The sequence below is a fragment of the Anopheles nili genome, chromosome 3 (genome assembly GCF_943737925.1).
Source record: "Anopheles nili chromosome 3, idAnoNiliSN_F5_01, whole genome shotgun sequence".
NCBI classification, from domain to species: domain Eukaryota; kingdom Metazoa; phylum Arthropoda; class Insecta; order Diptera; family Culicidae; genus Anopheles; species Anopheles nili.
In genome coordinates this window covers 75,706,325-75,725,402 of record NC_071292.1, presented here as the reverse complement: position 1 = coordinate 75,725,402, position 19,078 = coordinate 75,706,325, and the positions used below count along the sequence as shown (strand labels likewise).

Here is a 19,078-nt window from a genome sequence, read left to right as displayed (position 1 = left end):
TTGTCTTGACATTCGCGAATGTAACCTCAGACGTTGCGAAAATCTGTATCTGAGCGGGCCAAGGGACGGGAGTCATAAAGAAGGAGTGCTACAACGGGTCTGCTAGCTGATGCTGGTTATGGTAAACCCCCCCATAGTACCCAGTATCTTCCATCTCCTCGTCACCTCAACGCACCACTAACATACATCTTCGAATGCTCGTTTTTTACATATATTTTTGCATGCTGTGGAGAGACGAAATGTTGGGGGCAAAATGAAATCGTTGCCGAAACGCGCGATGATACAATCGCCAGGCCGGATAGAAGGAACCTATACGCTTACTCCTGTTTCGTTAACTTGATTTCTGTTCAGACTGCGTTGAACCCTTCGGTGTATCCGAACGGTTATGGTATTGTTATAGCAACATTATTACATTTTAATTTTTTTATTTCTCGAATTTAATAATGCTTCATATGTAAAGCAACAGTATGTTCCTATGCGTGTTATTTGAACATATAAAATACAACAAGGACTATGTAGAATGGATTTTACGAGATGCTGTCTTAGCAAGATATCATGTTATCTTCAATTGTGTGAATTGATTAAAAATAAACACTACAAGTCAACCTCACTATCGCAAAGTAAAATTGATATTTATGTTTCATTAATACTAACAGCAACAGGAAGAGCACAGTAACTAAACGCTAGTTAAAAATTCAGCATACGCGTCTGAGCTGTTGAAGCATGTTGGGGATGATATTTATGCTGCCCGGCCCCAGTTGGTCCATCCACGCATAGTCTGTGTTGGTAGTGGTTACACCGCGACTGGCGCGATTTCGGCGTTTGTTTTATTGTTCTTGCCGGACGCCCCGCATTATTCTTCTCTTCCCCGTAAGCCCATAATTTGAAGGAGACGCCGGGTCGGTGTCGCGACAAGCCGGCGAGTTTTCATTCCGCTTTCGTTGCTCCGGAGGCGCTAAGACGCAAGAGCAGTTTGCAAATTTTTGAGACAACTTGCTGTCGTTTCTGCTGCTACTACGTTGCGATCGTTCGGGCCCTTTGCATCAACGTTTCAATTTTTGTGAGTATACATTTAGTGAGCCTCTTCCGAGTAAGTGACATTCAGTGTACCCCAGTGCGCAAGTAAAAACATCATAGGCACTGCTGGCAGAAACTAGCACTCTTGATAGCGTCAGGTAAGTCGTGGCAGCAAGCGCTTTAGAGAAGTTTGAAATTCATAAAAGCTTCTCTTGATTTTCAACAATCCTGCGGAGATTAAGCCATGCAACAACGATTGTAATATGGAAAATGGTAGTTTAAGAGAATTTTGAAATGCAAATTTGCGTCAACATCAGGGTACAGGGTAGTATTGCACCATACATCGACAGTCCTGCTTATGCTAGTGAAGCTATAGGGTTATGTTTATTCTAAAATATCATTTTTGTATCCTAGGCAGAATGTCCCAAGAATTAATACCCTTAAGTTGAATTATTACTTGCAACAACAAATTCCTGTGTATTTTGCTACAGTATGAAAATTAACATCGATCCAGACCATACGTGAACCATTTGCGCAAGATTTTTCCAATTTTGGATTTGTATCATTTTCAAAAATGCCGCCTATTCAACGACACACGGATCATGAGTTGAGTTATGCTAGTCGATCGGTTTTTTGTGCCATACCCTTTCCAAGATAAGCGAACGCAGAACGATGATTAATGAAAAGAAACCATTTTTGTCTCATTCGCTAACTATAAAAAAAGCTTTACCTCAACCTATTTGTTGCCACCCGCTTGCATATCATATGTGATATTGCTGGCCAAGCCCTTGCGCTTGGAGAAAAATTGTGTTTCGGGCTAACACGAATCGAAATTTGTGGTGTCGAAGTACGCCGTGGAAAACTGTAGATAGGCTGTATGGTGAAACTGCCACTGGTTTCAATGTAAGTAGTGCTCTTTTGAGCTTGCTCTATTATCGGTGGATTCCGTTGTAGTAGAATTATCACAGAACATTTTAGGGGATGGGTTTCTTCAGCAGGAATGCGTTTCTACTCAATTAAAAGAGTGGTGGCCTTCGCGAAGCATACAAACATACACCCCACTCATCGATCAGAAAGAATGTAGAAGGTTCATGGAGTAGGAGAGAAACGGGGTAGCAGAAGCGAAACGAAAGTAAAAATGTGTTGCCCATAATTTAGAGTGCACGAATGAAAAAATCCGTTTGGTTTTGTTGTTACTATTTGCTACGCTTTTCTTTCACAAACATTTCGTGCCATTTGGTTGGGTACGCTCTGAGCGTGTGTTATCTTTATTGCCGCTAGTCGAGGTAGAGGTTAAGAAATTAAATTAATGCCAGATGCACACATCACATTCATACCCACACACAATAGAATACTGTAGAATACCGAGTAGAATGCTGATTTAACATGTAGTGAACGAGTCATAACTGAGACAGTTCTAAAATAACTTACCATTACTGAGAAGCTCTACACCATTCGAAATTGGATAAGAGTATTCGCTTTACACTTTTCTCATAGTCACAACTGGAAAACTGGTGTGTTAAATCTAACTTTTGCTTACCTAAATCAAATGTTCTACATATGTCGTCGACGGGACGCTGCTAGTTTCGAATAACGAACAAATGGCATGTGGACAAAAGCCATGATCACAGACAGTGGTGGTATATTGGTTTCGAACGACACGGAAACATTCAGTAGAGTATATAATTTACTTAATATTTGGACGGCTTTTTTAAAACCAGATCCGCTTTATTATGACATAACAAGTGATGTTCAAAACTACTTTTTAGTGATGATGTAGGTTGGGTTCTCTGCACAACCCTGTTGACTGGAGACACTAATAAACATACTCATCATTTACTCAGTCCCACGTTTCGTGCATATTTGTTTTCTTCTTCGTTTTGCTGGCTCGCTCACAATTGAGCACGGCGTGATAACATGGGCCTACCTTACTATGCTTAGCCAAAGCTTTCATGACTTTTTTAATTACTCGTAAGCTGGATAGTCACGGCACACGGCGGGGAGCTCAGAGGAGATTCGATCCCGATACTATCGTGTGTTTGTGCCGTACGCTAACGTTTCTGCTATCGTGCTCCCCCATATTTGTAACAGACTGTGTATAAAACTAACCATTTTCAATTAGTTCAATGAAATTTTGAAATGATTGTGATAATAATCTTTAAAACTGTATCGGGTACATAAATAACATTATAAATATCATGAAATATAATTTGCCATTTTTACTAACGGCTTGATGATGATGATACAGTTGCACCATTCTTTTTAAACTAGTTTTACCACGAACATGCGTACAGCATATCACTCTGACCGGCATCCGTCCTCGCAATACCGCGGCTGTTGCTTTGTTGAGAGAGTGAGAAAGAGAGAGAACGACGCAAAAAATTTTGTTAAGAAATTATTCAGCATCGTGCTTTTTGATTTTCGTCTCACTGTTTCGTCACTGTTGGCTTCCCGCAGTTCTTGTCATAACGGCTACGTGAGGGCAGTTACAGGGTACTTGATTACAACGTAAATGTTGAAACTGCCGAGTGCTGAAAACATGGGACCTAAGCTTCTGTTTATGTGTACGACTTGTCTGTGATCTGGCGGCTCTGGATCGACTAGAACTCCTAGACGCTGCACATCATGTTGTTCCATGTGAGAACAAACTACTACTCCTTTCGAGTTGAAGGGCCAGAGCCCATCACGAGCATGTCAGTTATGCCAACGTAGGCAGCCACACCTGTACCGATTCCAGAGCTACTTCCAGCTTCGATAGCCACCTTTTCCGTCCAAGGATTAATTCCAGTATGAGAATTCTTGATAAAGCTTTGAGCATGTTTATCTAATCTAGCACCTAGACCCACAAAAAAATCATTTCATCGATTATATGCAGCATGAGCTGACGCAACCCACTCTCAGTTGATAGCTTTAACGGGTTTGGTATTAATATGGAATAAAACTGCATCTAACGCTTTAATCCAATGCAACGCAACGTTTCTCAAAATGTTGTACCCATTTTGAGCCGGCCATGCACAAAAAACAGCGCTCGATCATCATATCCTCAATACCGGTTTTTTACCTTTGTGTAAGTGAGTTTTTTATTTTGTATTTTTGCTTTTAATCATCCTCATCGTTCTTTTTGCTTCTTTATTTGTATTGTTCATGTATTTGGCAAATCTCAATGACTTACATCTCCTCGCCAACCGGTTTTATAGTCAATTCGTGGATCTGCACCCTCTGTGGGGTTCCGAGCGCGTACAGAATCGCGTCCGCAATGTCTTCCGGCTCGAGGATAGGCATATCCCCCAACGCGGTACTGCTGGGTAGGATCTCTGTCCGCACTAGACCTGGGCTGACGCTCTAAAAAGAAATGAAAATTAAACAAAATTCAATAGAGAAGAAGGAGATTATGCACCGAATTGGCGAAATCACACGCACGTTGGTTTGACCGAAAAAATCGCTGCGTACGCTGACAGGAACCTAACGGATATGACACCAAACGGCAGACATTTTTTTTAATCCATTCAAAATCTTTTTGTGAATAGCATCTTACGCTACAATTGTATATCATGTTTTTTGTTGTTCACAACTTTTGTTGTTCCATCTCAATGCGAGAAGTATTTTGCGTATTCTTCGCAATGGTTCTGGTTTCATGTAACGAAAGCGCGATTAGTTCCAGTGTAGATGCGACAATCAATAATGCAAACGAACGATGGGTATGCATAATTTTTTTACAGAAGATTTATCTTCTACGATTTTTCTTTTTAGTGATTTTCAGTAAACAAAAAACCATGAACTATTGAAGTAGCTACTTCCGTTTAAAAGTTTATCAAAGTAATTTGAACTAAAGGAATGGAACATATACAGACTTACGCATAGTAGCAAAGCTTCCATATATCTTAGCCATCGATTACGATAACAGAGAAGTTTTCATGGACGTCACCTTCACTTAACTACTCACCGTGACTTTGATTTTTGTGCCTGCCATACGTAATTCATTACGCATAACTTCTGTCAGCGCGGTTACACCGAATTTGGTGGCCGGGTAGACATTGAGGGTACCCATTGGCAGTACTTTATGCCCCAGGATGCTATTGATATGCACAATGTGTCCGTCGACAGAACGCTTCTTCATCGACTGATATGCCTCCCGGCTGCACAGCATCAATCCTAACAGGTTGGTGTCGATCACATCGCGGAGGGCTTGCGTGTTATTGGCCTGCAGCACACCAACGGTGCTTCTGGCAATACCTGCATTGTTGATCAGCACGTCGACACCACCAAAGCGATCTTCGATCGCGCTAAAAGTGGCCAAGATGTCCTCCTCTTTGGTGACGTCGCACCGCATGCCGTGCAGACGTTTGGCGACTTCAGTTGGAAGTTTTTGCTTCAACTCGTCGATTCGTTCGAGTCGTCGCGCCAAGCCGATGGTGACCATACCGGCCTTGGCAAGGGCTATCACAGTTGCCGCACCGATTCCCGAGCTGGCACCAGTAACAACCGCCACTTTACCTGCCCAACGGTCCATATTGTTTTTTAGAAACACGTGTCTACGAAACAAGCTCTTTACTTAATGATGGTTTGGCTACTAATGTGGTACACCATCATCAATGCCCTTTTTTCCGTAGAAGCTTTATCACGTTGCTTCCCTAAAGATAAGGGCTAAGGTTTATGTACATGAAACCAATAAGAATACGGGCATCTTTGTATATTGGTACCATTATACATGTTAAGCAATAATTTTCTTGTGTAGGTGTTTGGTTATTCATAACAAATATTTATTTATTCCTTTCATATCGAAAACTCGTTCGACGTTTTTCTTCAACACTTTTCACCCAAAGGTTTAATAATCATCTCATGCACTTGAACTTCGGGTCGTGTTCCTAAAACGAAAATGATTCCTTCTACAATGTCTTCCGGCTCGAGCATAGGTAACTTGCAATTGAGAGCTTCCTCGGGGGTCATTTCCGTTCTAACAAGCCCGGGACTAATGCTCTGTGAAGTAAAAGTAAATGCTATAACGTGATTAAGTAATAATAGTTTACAGTGAGTTATTAGTGTTTTTAATTCGGTTTCACAATCGTACAAGGCAGGCCTTAACCGTAAACTGGTTGTTGAGCTATTTACGAAGAAGATACAAGTTCTTACCGTTACTTTGACTTTGGAATCATCTAAACGCATCTCATGGCGCATCGTTTCAGTAAGCGCGGTAACACCGTACTTGCTTGCAGGATAAATGTTGACCGTATTGAACGGGGGAACCTTGTGTCCAGCGATGCTATTGATGTGCACAATGTGACCATCTATCGAGCGCTTCTTCATGGATAGGTACGCCTCGCGGCTGCATAGTGCCAGCCCCAACAGATTTGTATCGATCACATCCCGTAAGACTTGCGTGTTGTTGGGCTGTAACAGGCGAATGGCGTTCCTTGAAAAGCCAGCGCAGTTGATCAGCACATAGGGACTTCCAAACCGATCCTCGATTTGACGGAAGGAGAATAAAATATCTTCCTCTTTGGTGACGTCGCACTGCATGGCGTGCAAACGATTGGCGACATCATTCGGGAGCTCTTGCTTCAACTGGTAAATCCGTTCGGTACGACGAACTAGTCCGACAGTGATCATGCCCGCTTTGGTAAGAGCTTTCGCGGTTGCAGCTCCGATTCCCGAGCTGGCTCCTGTCACTAATGCTAATCTTCCTATCCAACGCTCCATGATACGCTAAGCTTATGGTATTGTGCAATATTCAAGGATAATGTAATATTCACTTCCACGAACTGCAAATGACTGGCGTAGAACTAGGATTTATGGATTTTCAGGTGTGCTTAGTACTCAACAAAGTATTATTCAAATAACCGTAACAAAGTATTATTTAAATAACCGTAAACAATTTAAATAACCGTATCCATCAATTAGAAACAATGCGATAACGTTCAGCGTAGGTTATACTTTTTTCATTTTCTTAGGCATTATTGTTTCCATTCCGGTACGTATATATCCAGTATAAGTGCCAATATATTTTCAATATAATTCAGAAATTGGTGCAAGAATGTTATGAAGTAAATGGAACTGACGATTGATGAATATGTCTCGAAACTGTTCGTTACATTGACTGATTGTATTAATCCGTCGCTCAGACCGCTTCCCCGACCGGCTTTACGATAATTTCCTGAATTTGCATTCCGGGAGGTGTTCCAATGGCGTACAGAATGGCGTCTGCGATATTTTCTGGCTCTAGCATGGGATTGTTGGGAGCTTCACTTTTTGGATTCATCTCGGTGTTGGTTTCTCCAGGACTGATGCTCTACAAATATTAGAAAAAAACGTGGTTATAAAACATACATTCAGCAGATAGAATTAAGTCGACATTCTTACAGTTACTTTGATTCTAGAACCCTCAAGCCGTAGTTCGTGTCGCAAAGTTTCCACTACGGCTGTAATACCGTGTTTGGTCGCGGTGTATATGTTTAACGTATTCAGTGGCGGTACCATATGTCCTACGATACTGTTTGTAAGCACGATATGACCATCGACTGATCGCTTTTTCATCGAAAGATACGCCTCCCGGCTGCAGAGAACCATGCCCAATAGGTTGGTATTGACCACATCTCGAAGAGCTTGCGTGTTGTTGGCATCCAACAAACGAACGCTTCGTCGCAGAATACCTGCGCTGTTGATGTGAACATCGACTCCACCGAAGCGCTTTTCAATCTCATGAAAAGCGGCCCGAATATCTTCCTCTATGGTGACGTCGCACCTGATGGCGTGTAGACGATTTGCGGCTTCTGCAGGAACGTCTCTCCTCAGGGCAACAATTCGATCAAGACGTCGCGCTAGTCCGACTGTTACCATGCCGGCTGTGGCGAGAGCTTTAGTCGTTGCAGCACCGATACCCGAACTGGCACCTGTCACAACTGCTACCTTTCCTACCCAGCGATCCATGTTTTAGATGTTAAAAAACTGTTTGGGATTATACAGTAACAAAGGAATTCGTTGATTTGATATTAACTACGTGCTAATGCAGTGCAGCGTATACCATATGTGTGAGCAGACATGGACCCCGGCTTGGTTATAAATCTTTAACCATCACATCCCTTCCACCAACTTTGCTAACGGTTACTGCACTTGGCATACTATGCAGTGACCTCTGAATGAATCGGATAAGCTCTATTGCCGATTCAGCGAAGGATATTTTTTCAAGCAGAAAAATGTGCCTAGTAGTGATTGAAGAGCGCTATGTTTAATAACAAGACCTGCTGAGCGTGAATGTGATATGAATATTATGTGATGTTGTTCCCAGTATTGTTTTGAAATGTCAGCATTGCTAAAAAAATAAACGTTACAATCTAGTTTTTTTATCGATAATGGATAACGATATACAAACATTAACATATTTTTTATTTGAATTATGACAGTAACAGAGTGCTCGGTTTCATGAATAGAACCTTGTATTCTTTTTAACTTAAAATTCCAAATTGAAATTAAACTGAAACAGCATTTTTTCCAGATATAATTTTTCTCGTCATATGTTTTATTTATGACATATAGAGCAAACGTCCAGATTTATGGTTCAAGGACTACATTTATCACAAACATACCATATTCAGGAGCATCTCGTGGCGCGTGGTAGTATCAAAATTTAAAACAAAAAATTCATTTCAAAGTATACATCTGATCTACAATTAACTTAGTATACTCCAAATATGAATAGAAATTACTTAAGGACGCTTGTATGTTATAAACTTCACTGTTTTACATGAAAAAATTCATTATAATTAGCTCTCCTGTGCGCGTTAAATGCCAAAAGACTCATGGATAGTGGCGGTTGTGACAGGGGCCAGCTCCGGCATCGGAGCCGTCATTTAAGGAGTTCTTGCTCGGATCGGAATGAAGATGGTTGATTTTTTAACTCGCGTAGACCATGTGGAAAAGCTGCGTTAAGACCACCCACCGGAAGCTGGCTCTCGAGTGCACGCGTACTAATGTGACGTGACGAGCGAGGAGTCAATTATGGCTGCGTTCGGTTTTGTAGATCGTCAGTTCGGTGGTGAGGACGTGATGACTTTGTCAAAGTTGACGGCGTCACTGCTTAATCCTGGCAACACGCAGGATCTGCGCACTGTAGTTAACACGAACATAATGGGGCTGGTCCTTTGTAGTCGTAAAATGTTCCAATCAATGAGGCGCCGTCAGGTCTCTGACCATATAGTCAATATCAACAGCATCCTTAGACATAAGTACATAACATAAGTACGTCGACTTTCCCAATCTCAACGTTTACGGTGCGTCCAAATACGCTGTGACGACGATAACGGAAACCTTGTGAAACGACCTGCGCAACGAGGGAACCAAGGTGAAGGTCACGGTACATGACCAACCATGTGTACTCGTTGGCAAATGAACTAATGATGGCGAGCTTTTGCTTGTTAAGAGCACCGGCCATTTTATAGAGTTATATTGAAATTTTTTCAAGACTACGTCAACGCAAAGGCTTTTATATCATTTTCCCTTACCCCTATCAATAGGGTTTTCAGGTCAGAGATGGCGACTAATTCAGAAAAGGTGCCGCTTGAAGAGCAACAGCAACAGCCTTCCACCAATCCGATGTATCCATCGATTGGCCAGGATGCGTCGAATCCGCTGTTACAACCAGCAGCGCCAGTTTATCCTCCAGTTCAAACGGTAAGTCATGCGACACGCGTCTACAAAACGCATTATTTACTCTTTTCACTAATTTTTGCTAGCCTGCGGGACCTCCACCGCCACCAGGGTACATGCCAGTGCCGCTAGTGAATGGAATGGGTCAACCGGTCATGACTCAACCAGGCATTCCGATGCAACCCGTGCTCGGTCAGCAGCAAGTTGGTAAGAAATTTTTTTTGTTTCTCCACCTTTCATAGTCTTTTGAGATGATATTGATACGATTGTGAAACTTCTCGTGCTAACATGGAGACAAAGTCTCTATCAAGAAAAGGTGGCTGCTGAAAGCCAACTGATAACGTTAAAGGCTCCACACTCCATATTCTCGCTCGTACGCGAGTAGATAAGATGTACGTGTGTCTCGGCTGGGTGTGTATCAGAATCGTGGTTCAATTGAATGATCCATCGCCTATAAAGTCATAATGGCCGATTCGCATCAGTACACCGACAGCGCTGGCCCACTCAGTATGGTGCAGGGATCGCGGAAAAACGTTCAGGAATATTTCACGAGCTGCGCATCGGTCGATCAGCTCTGTGTGAGTAATGAATCCACCGATGGAGGGCGTTCCGAGAAGAAGGAGAAACGAAAGAAATACCAAACCCGGCGAGTCGTGGCCGTCGTCTGGCATGTTTTGGGGAAGAAGCTTGCGAATTGTAGGCGATTTGTGCAAAACGTACGGCTTGGAAAACGATCAAGCTTGCAAAAGCAGCCTGCTGAAGTATTCTGTGGCATTACTAAGAAAGGACAGGAATTTGAGCGTTTGCTCTCGGAGAAAGAGCGCAGGTGGCTGAGTGCTAAACGATTAGCTTGGGTTTGAAACATACTAATTTATGTATTTGCCTCAATTTAATGTTTCTACCTGACAGCTTCCTGGATGCCTATACCGCAGGGCATTCCCAACTGTCCGCCTGGCTTGGAATACCTGACGGCAGTTGATCAGCTGCTGGTGCACCAGCAGGTGGAGCTTCTAGAGGCGTTCACCGGTTTCGAAATGGCAAACAAGTACACCGTGAAGAACACATTTGGTCAGAACGTGTACTGGGCGGTTGAGGATACGTCGTTCTGCACGCGACTATGCTGCGGCTCTGATCGCCCATTCGACATCAAGATAATGGATAATTACCAGAACGAGGTGCTCCACCTGCACCGTGATCTGCGCTGCACGTCATGTTGCTTTCCGTGCTGTCTTCAGAAGCTGGAGGTTTCAGCCCCACCTGGCAACGTCATCGGAACCGTCGTGCAAAAGTGGAGTCTCTGCCGTCCGGTGTTCGATATCAGGGATCGTAACAACGACACGGTACTGACAATCCGGGGCCCTATCTGTCAGTGTTCACCTTGCGGTGATGTGAAGTTTGCTGTGAGTTAATTCTACTCAAATACGGATCGCGCAGGATTTCAAATAGGTTTGTTCCACAGGTGTTCGCTAAGGACGGCACCGAAGTTGGCAAAGTGACGAAACAGTGGGGCGGCTTCGTGCAAGAGCACTTCACCGATGCGGACAATTTTGGAATCAACTTCCCAATGGATTTGGACGTCAGAGTAAAGGCCACCATGCTGGGGGCGCTGTTTTTGATTGTAAGTGCAGCAGTTTTCCTCGACGTTCTATGTTGTATGTTAACAAAAAAATTTCCGTTTTTTTGCAGGATTACATGTATTTTGAGCGAAATGACAAGAAGAAACTAAGACGCTAGTCGTACAGTATCTGTTAACGTCTGTATTGTCCTGTAGCAAGACAAAAAGAAGAAACTAAGGTGAACCTTTATATCACGCGAGAATTTAAACAAATGACAATTTAAAAATCACGAAAGAATTTAAACAGATGCATATTTTATTTGTCCCAATGTGGCCTTCGTGAATCACAGGGAACTAAGCCGCGGAATACCTCAAACTGGTATTAATTGCATTTACAACTCAAGAAATAACGTGCTTTCTATACATCGTAAGAAAAGTGACTGAAAATTACAATCCCTAGGCAAAAAGTTCTCAGGAATACAAAATACTTAACACGTCAGAGAGCTACTTACCACTACTCTCACTGTCATAGGGCTATCCAGTCAAAATTAGTCCGTTAGTTTCGTTTGTGAAAAGAATTGCGCATAAAATGCCATCAAAATTACAGCTAGTTTACGTTTGTGCTATGTCACATTTAATCGATGTTCGATCAGTCGCTTAGGATTTCAAAAATCAATGATAGAGTTTATGATGATGGCAGATTCTACTTTAATTTTGTCTACGATAAGAATCCCGAATACTCACACCTGTTACTATCGGGTTTTATCACGTTTTATTGGTTAAGCTCATATCATTGTTTCAAAATGAATCTCGCTGAAAATTTCATGTACTTTTTTATGAGTATACTTTAAAGGGATATCTTCAAATAGTCCGAACTACACCAACAAAGCTATAACGAGAAAAGAATAACTCATTATAATTCGCTTAACTGTGCCAATAAGGAAATTACTGCCAATAAAATGAATTTCGGTATTTAATAAAGCCTAAAAGCAAAGCAAAAAAGGTGTCATATAAGAAAACTTTAAAATTGTATGTTTCACTGGTGTTCGCCATACCTTGTGTTCTTTCCATGCTTGTAATGTTGTATTGCGGAGTTTGAAATAAATGGTAAGTAATAAGGTTTGTACGAACGCAATGCTTATGAAGTACAATTTTTAATTTCGTTGCTATTTTTTCAGTTGTGTTGTTTTTCATTTTTTTTCATGTTATCGAGTTGTTGTAAGTCTTTTGATTTTTTGTGCTGAAGAGGTGTTTGAATTGTGTTCTGTTGGTTGTTTATTACATAAATTGACTTTTATTAATAATAAAATTTTATATACCATATTGGTAAACTGAATGAAATTGTTAGTTGAATATATTCAGACGATCGTGTAAATTATAAATTTTTGTACATATTCATATAATATTTGATAGCATGTGAGCATTGAAATGTTTCGAAATCGATTCTTTGCTGCGTGGGAACTGTGAAGTTTGACAGATCCTAGAAAATTAAATAATTCACCATATATGACATTGCTGATGTCAAGAAGCGTGTGTGTTGTGTGAAAGTGGGTAGGTGCAAAAATGTTGTGATGCTACTACGCTTGCAAAGAATTTTGTAAATTTTACAATAATAACGTAGTTTAAGAGGGTTTTGGCATTAATATAATTCTAATGATGTATTTTTACGAAAATATATTTAATTACATGAGAAATATATACAATCATCTTTTAAATGTGTAATTTTTGTGAATGAATATGGTATGTTTGGAATTCATATCTAAGGAATAAATAGCTCGTTTTTTTTTATTTTCTGTTACGTGCAGTGATTATCTATTGTCGAAAAACTCGTGTATACCATTTAAATCCCACTCGATAGCGAGTATAGCCCATCTGAGGAATAACATAAAACGATCAACGAGAAGAAGTTGTGGGTTTTAAGGTTCGTCGGATTGAAACAATTGAGTTTAACTTTGCATTATTCGTATTCGTCCCAGAATTAAACTTCGTGTATATGCCGAACAACCCATGTGTTGTTAAAATCGTAATAATATAAGTGACGATTCTTAATAGACAACTTGATTCTCCTAATAGTACCGGAGTGATTCGACTGTGATTTAGCTTTGTGTTCACAGTTTTGTGAATTATATGGCCAGACTCGTAAAAATCTCAGAATCAACGAAACATTGTGATCGCGGTTCCTGTGTTAACAAACAGTGTTTGGAAAACGAATAATCGCGTGGTATAATGGCCCCACAACCGTTGGAACAGGGAGGTGCGGTGACGAGCTTCATCCCAACGGGGCAAGAGATGGCTCAACGACAGAATTTAATTCCACTAGGCCGCTTGATTGATTTCATCATTCAGCGAACGTATCATGAGCTGACGGTTCTAGCAGAATTGTAAGATTCTCTTTCGACTTACCTTTTTTTCGTCAACTTTTTGGATACTCACCTTTTCAATAATTGTCGTACTTTCGATAGGTTGCCACGTAAAACAGACATGGACCGCAAGATTGAAATCTACAATTTTTCTGCAAGCACGAGGCAACTTTTTATCCGTTTGCTAGCACTGGTAAAGTGGGCCAACTCCGCCTCCAAGGTAGATAAGTCGGCCAAGATTATGGGCTTCCTGGACAAGCAGTCGATGCTATTCATCGATACGGCCGACATGCTTTCGCGAGTGGCGCGAGAAACGCTTGTACATGCCCGGCTTCCCAATTTCCACATTCCCGCGGCGGTGGAAATTCTTACAACCGGTAGCTACTCTCGACTGCCTTCCGTCATTCGTGATCGAATTGTGCCGCCTGACCCGATCACACCTACCGAAAAGCGACAGACGCTGCAACGCCTGAACCAGGTTATCCAGCATCGCCTAGTGACAGGGAGTTTGCTGCCACAGTTGCGCAAGTTCCGCATAGAAAATGGTCGCGTCACGTTCAAAGTGGACCACGAGTTCGAGGTTTCGCTAACGGTGATGGGAGACGCACCTACCGTGCCTTGGCGACTGCTTGATATCGACTTCCTCGTCGAAGACAAGGAGACGGGTGACGGCAAAGCCCTCGTGCATCCGCTTCAAGTAAACTACATCCACCAGTTGATACAGGGTCGTATTGTAGACTGCACTGACGCTTTGGCGGAGGTCTATACATGTCTGCACTACTTCTGCCAATCACTCCAGCTCGAGGTATTATACACTCAAACGCTGCGTTTGATTCGCGACCGGCTAGACGACCATATCCACGTCGACGAGTACGTAGTTGGATCACGGCTGACAGTTTCGTACTGGCGCGAGCTCACCAACAAAGACCCCAAATCAGAGCTCGGCTATCGATTGACCATTCAAACCGACCCGAACGACGCTGCCAAGCAACTCGCTATTCTGCATGTTCCCTCCATTGGCAACAAGGAGGCCGATATTGCAGATTGTGCCGTCCGGTCGGACTTGTTGTCCATGGAGCGGCTGCTGGTACACACGGTGTACGTTCGATCATTGGCGCGTCTGAACGATGTTAAAACCGAGCTACAGTTGTTCCTGAAGGACGTGGAATATCACATTCAAGGCACTCCGGCCATGCTGACTGTACCCGTACTGAATCCGTGCCTACGTGCAGAACATATCTACATCACGGTCGATACCCATACGGGTATGTTGCGGTGTCACGTGCCAAAGCATCTCGATTGCCCTATTATGCCTGAGATGCAGCATGCCCTCAACAATGATTGGTCCAAGCTGCAGTACCTAATCTCGGAGCTACGCTACTGGATCACCCAACGAAGGTGCGAGAAGACCCTTCAGCATCTACCCGCTTCGACCCAGGATCGCCTACCGCTGATATACGCTTCTAATCATCCGATTGCTAGAATGGGACCTCACAAGGTGTTCATTCAGCTCTATCGACATGCTAACGTTATTTTGGTAAAATACCTAAATAATTCGTTGAACAGTATTTTTTGACAATTTATCCACTCCTTATTTCTTTCCAGATTGCTGAGTTGAAGGAAAAGAAATCGTGTCCAAACGAAATGACATACACCTTCTATCTGGTGTTGGTAAAACCGTCGTCTGTCGAGGAGGGACAGCCGCAGGAAGCGGCTTCCGTAGCTGGATTGGCGTGTCAGCAAGCTTCCGGTGGCCAGGCAACAGTCAACGGTGCGACGACGGATACAATGCCAAAGATGTACCTTCGCGTGCTGTCCATGATCGAGTTCGATACGTTCGTGGCCACGCATGGCCCAGGTACGTACATCGACGATCCGATCTCAGGAAGCACGAGCAAACGTAAGCTGTCCCCCTTGGACTGTGCTTTGACTGGGATGGGGCCTCCGTTGAAGCAACCGAAAACCATCTACCCGGCGTACTTTATTCCGGAACTGGCGCACGTGGTTGCGATGTGTGACGAGAAACTTCCGTTTGTCACCCTGGCGAAGGAGTTCACGCTTCGCAAGATCCCACACGGTGGTTTGCAAGTGGAGGCGAATGCGACTTCGCTCGTGCTGAAGCTTTTGACACTGCCCCAACCTAAGCCCCAGCAAGTGTCATCCATATCCCAACAGCAACAGCAGCAGCCACAGCAACAGCAGCAACAACAACATCAGCAACAGCATCATCAACAGCAGCCGCAACAGCAACACGGAAATGCTGGGTCGGATGGCAAGGCAGGAGCCATGGCTGGAAATGAACCGAAAACTTTCCACGTTCCACCGATTGACAAGCACGTGTGGAATGCGTTGCTCAAACGGTTGTTGTCGGTATCGGTGCGGGCACAAGTCAATAAGAGCAATCAAACGCGGCTCTGGACGATTGAACTCGTCTTCTATGGGTCGCCGCTACCGAGCATGCATCACAAAGAGCAGGGTATGCGAAGAGCGGTCTATCTCCAATACGAGATGCAACCGGTCGAGTCGGTCTCGAAGGTGGTCGATCTGCTGCTTAGCGACTGGTCAAAAATCGTATACTTGTACACATTGGTGCACGAGTTCCGCGAGCATCTCAACAATGAGAAGCACAACCTGCAGAACATGGTAGCGATCAAATCGTACAATTATACCAACCTCTTGCTCGCATATGGTCCTAACAAGGAGGTGAGCGTGAACATCTGCTGGGATACCGAAGCAAAGGAGTTTCGGCTTGTCTTTACCGGCGGTAATAGCGCGATCAACGCGCACTCTATGATGCGTGATCAGCTACAAGCACACTTGAACCACAACTACAGCCTGGCACAGATCGTGCACATGCTACACGAAACCTACCAACCACTCGGTTCGATAGCCAAGCTGCCAATTATTCCGCACCTAGCAATCTTGCAGTCGCCCAAGATTCCAGTGCTGTCGTTCTGCATTATCCCGCAATCCCCAACGCTGTTGCGTATCTCCTTCCAGGGTGTATATTGCCTTGAAGTACGGTTCCGAGGTGGTGGACTCTGCACTATCCGGGACGGTGCGTATAGTCGATTCGACCGGAGCAACGTGGTGGAGGAGTTCACGCCAACTCAGGGCTTGAAGGGTTTCCTCTCGAAATATGTTGATGAGACGGCCGTCTTTCGGAGGCGCTCACAGTCTGAGGACGACAATCCACCCTCTCCGGTGACGCTGGAAGACCCGTCCGGACTTGTCGGTACCGTTGGTGGTGCTGTTGGAGGAAGCGGAGGCACCGGAGGGAGTAGCACTAGTGGGACTGGTTCGAACACATTCCTCGTTGGAGCGACTGGTATGCGTGGTCCGCAGAGTCCACGTGATCCAGGTCTTCGTTTTGCGGCGCCTCTAACACCGCCGACCAGTTCGAATCCGCACACTCCAGCCAGTCCGCACCCGATTGGTGGGAGCGCGGGTGCCAATAACGCTGGTGGTGGTACAAGCGGAGCCGGTGGCCAAGGAGGGCAACAACAAGGTCATTTAAACAACTTCAATATGACATCCCCGCCAGCTTCGCACATGCCGCACCCGTCACCAAGCGGAGGTCTAATGCCGTCTTCTCCTTTGAACGCGCAACCCAGCCCGATGGCTGCCCACTCTCCCGGACCCAGCAGTTTGTCGTACATGCAGGGCCACACCGACGGCAGTCCGTTCGCAGCCCTGTCACCAGCTGCTTCTAATTGGCCCGGCTCGCCGGGAATGCCTCGTCCTTCGCCGCGTCCTGGTCAGAGCCCCGAACATAAAGTACAAAGTGAGTATAAGAGAAACGGAAATTAAGGTGGAGCGTGAAACGAGCATTTGGTGGTTTGTTACATTTTTCTATTTTTCAGCACCTCATCACTATACATCTCGTGTCCTGCCGGCTCGGTCTTGGGCAGGAGCGATCCCGACCCTGTTAACGTACGAAGCGCTTGACACTCTCTGCCGATCGACGCCACATCCACAAAAAGAAGTACCAGGTCCAGAGCTTAGTCCGCTAGAACGTTTTCTTGGATCGGTATTTATGCGCCGACAGCTCCAGCGTATCATCCACCAAGAGGAGAGCGTAAGTTACATTTCTACCGCAAGTATTTGTGTTACCGTAACAGTTGGACTGTAATGAGCTTTTCCAAAAATCTTTAGATTAATTTAAGACTAAATATGAGTAGTACAAATTATGCGAAACCGTTTGCAATCTGTTAACTTGAACAGAGAAAAATGGACAAAATATGCAGTAAATTAAATCGACTTATTTGTCACACTTTATAATGGGAAATATGTTCCATACTATCTTCCACTATCTTCTTTGTTTGTCATCCTATTTTGTCTTGTAGTTAATGGCCATCACATCGAATGAGCCGGGCGTCATAGTGTTCAAAGCGGACTGTCTGCAGTATCAGGTGTTCCTTAATCCGAACCATATGCAGTCGCTACACCTAAAGGTGAACCAATTGCCAATGGGTCCGATGATGGACGGTAAACCCCCATACCAGTGGGCGGCCGAGGACCTCCAAATTCTGGAGCAATTCTTTGACCAACGTGTGGCAGCCCCACCTTATCGTCCCGCCGTGATGACGAGCTTCACACGGATGCTGAACCTTCCAGCCAAGGTGCTGATGGACTTCATTCAGATCATGCGACTTGACCTGATGCCGGAGCTGGTGCAGGGCAATAAGTGGAACGTGCAGTTTGTGCTTCGGGTGCCCCCGTCAGCCACACCCATCGTCCCCGTCGGTACGACCACAATCTTGTCCCACCGACAGAAGATTCTGTTTTTCATTCAGATCACGCGTGTCCCCTATCTCCCGAACATGGAGTGGAAGGACGCGGTTACGATGCTACTCCCGATGGTGTACGACATGAATATGAACCACACAACGTTGGCCGAACGGCGGGAACCAATGCCACCGCAGCTGACGAGCGCGGTAAGCGCGCACCTGCGTCGTTTCTCTGAGTGTTCCGTATTGTTACCAGATGAGTGTTCTCTCTTCCCGGCCGTGCGGGATCTACTGCTAACGCTCACGCTACCTAACGAACCGCCCGCACCGAGTCAGATGCAGATGCAGGTAAGGAAGGAGGAAATCACTTCCTGAGCGTCGAATTGCATTTATTCCTTTTTTTCGCTCTCCTAAGCTTGGCGGTGTCATGCAACCGGGAGGCCCGGTGGGAGGTCCTGGCGGACCGGGTGGACCGATGGGTGGACAGATGGGCGGCGGTCCATCGCCTCAGGTAGTGCCTCAAGTTGGATCTAGCCCGAGCCCCATGATGCATTCACCGATGCAGCAGATGGGAGCCGGTGGACAACAGCCCGGTGGATACGTTGGAATGGTCGGTCCGGGTGGAGGGCCGCAGGCAGGAGGACCGGGTGGGGGAGGTCCCGTAGGGCCGAATTAAGCTATAGATCGCCAACCTACAGTTCCGTTAATGGAGCAGTGTAATTGTAAAATACACAATATTTGCAATCAATACATCTGGAACGAGTTGCTGATGAAGC

General features: G+C 44.5%; 5 protein-coding genes across 6 annotated transcripts; 2 read left to right on the top strand and 3 right to left on the bottom strand.

The window, feature by feature from the left end:
- The first annotated feature begins 996 nt into the window (after positions 1-996).
- LOC128726081 (phospholipid scramblase 2-like) lies at positions 997-12,202 on the top strand. 2 transcript variants are annotated; one of them, XM_053819869.1, is made up of 6 exons: positions 997-1,060; positions 9,525-9,681; positions 9,744-9,864; positions 10,567-11,057; positions 11,117-11,275; positions 11,344-12,202. In XM_053819869.1, exons 2-6 carry the CDS (start codon positions 9,541-9,543, stop codon positions 11,389-11,391), a joined length of 960 nt encoding a protein of 319 aa, XP_053675844.1. In that variant the 5' UTR covers positions 997-1,060; positions 9,525-9,540; the 3' UTR covers positions 11,392-12,202. The 2 variants fall into 2 exon arrangements, with proteins under 2 accessions (XP_053675844.1, XP_053675843.1); XM_053819868.1 differs by having other exon boundaries at positions 1,003-1,175.
- Positions 4,151-5,527, bottom strand: LOC128726082 (farnesol dehydrogenase-like). The gene is made up of 2 exons (XM_053819870.1): positions 4,961-5,527; positions 4,151-4,359 (listed from the first exon to the last, which is right to left on the bottom strand). The coding sequence occupies exons 1-2, from the start codon at positions 5,525-5,527 to the stop codon at positions 4,186-4,188; spliced, it is 741 nt and encodes a 246-aa protein (XP_053675845.1). The 3' UTR covers positions 4,151-4,185.
- On the bottom strand, positions 5,821-6,714 carry LOC128725081 (farnesol dehydrogenase-like). Its single transcript, XM_053818800.1, has 2 exons — positions 6,148-6,714; positions 5,821-5,994 (listed from the first exon to the last, which is right to left on the bottom strand). The coding sequence occupies exons 1-2, from the start codon at positions 6,712-6,714 to the stop codon at positions 5,821-5,823; spliced, it is 741 nt and encodes a 246-aa protein (XP_053674775.1).
- LOC128726083 (farnesol dehydrogenase-like) lies at positions 7,133-7,941 on the bottom strand. The gene is made up of 2 exons (XM_053819871.1): positions 7,375-7,941; positions 7,133-7,303 (listed from the first exon to the last, which is right to left on the bottom strand). Exons 1-2 carry the CDS (start codon positions 7,939-7,941, stop codon positions 7,133-7,135), a joined length of 738 nt encoding a protein of 245 aa, XP_053675846.1.
- A 1,236-nt stretch (positions 12,203-13,438) lies between the features above and the next one.
- LOC128722884 (mediator of RNA polymerase II transcription subunit 14) lies at positions 13,439-19,021 on the top strand. Its single transcript, XM_053816567.1, has 6 exons — positions 13,439-13,593; positions 13,675-15,109; positions 15,178-17,356; positions 17,436-17,650; positions 17,919-18,650; positions 18,718-19,021. The coding sequence occupies exons 1-6, from the start codon at positions 13,439-13,441 to the stop codon at positions 18,976-18,978; spliced, it is 4,977 nt and encodes a 1,658-aa protein (XP_053672542.1). The 3' UTR covers positions 18,979-19,021.
- Positions 19,022-19,078: the final 57 nt, after the last annotated feature.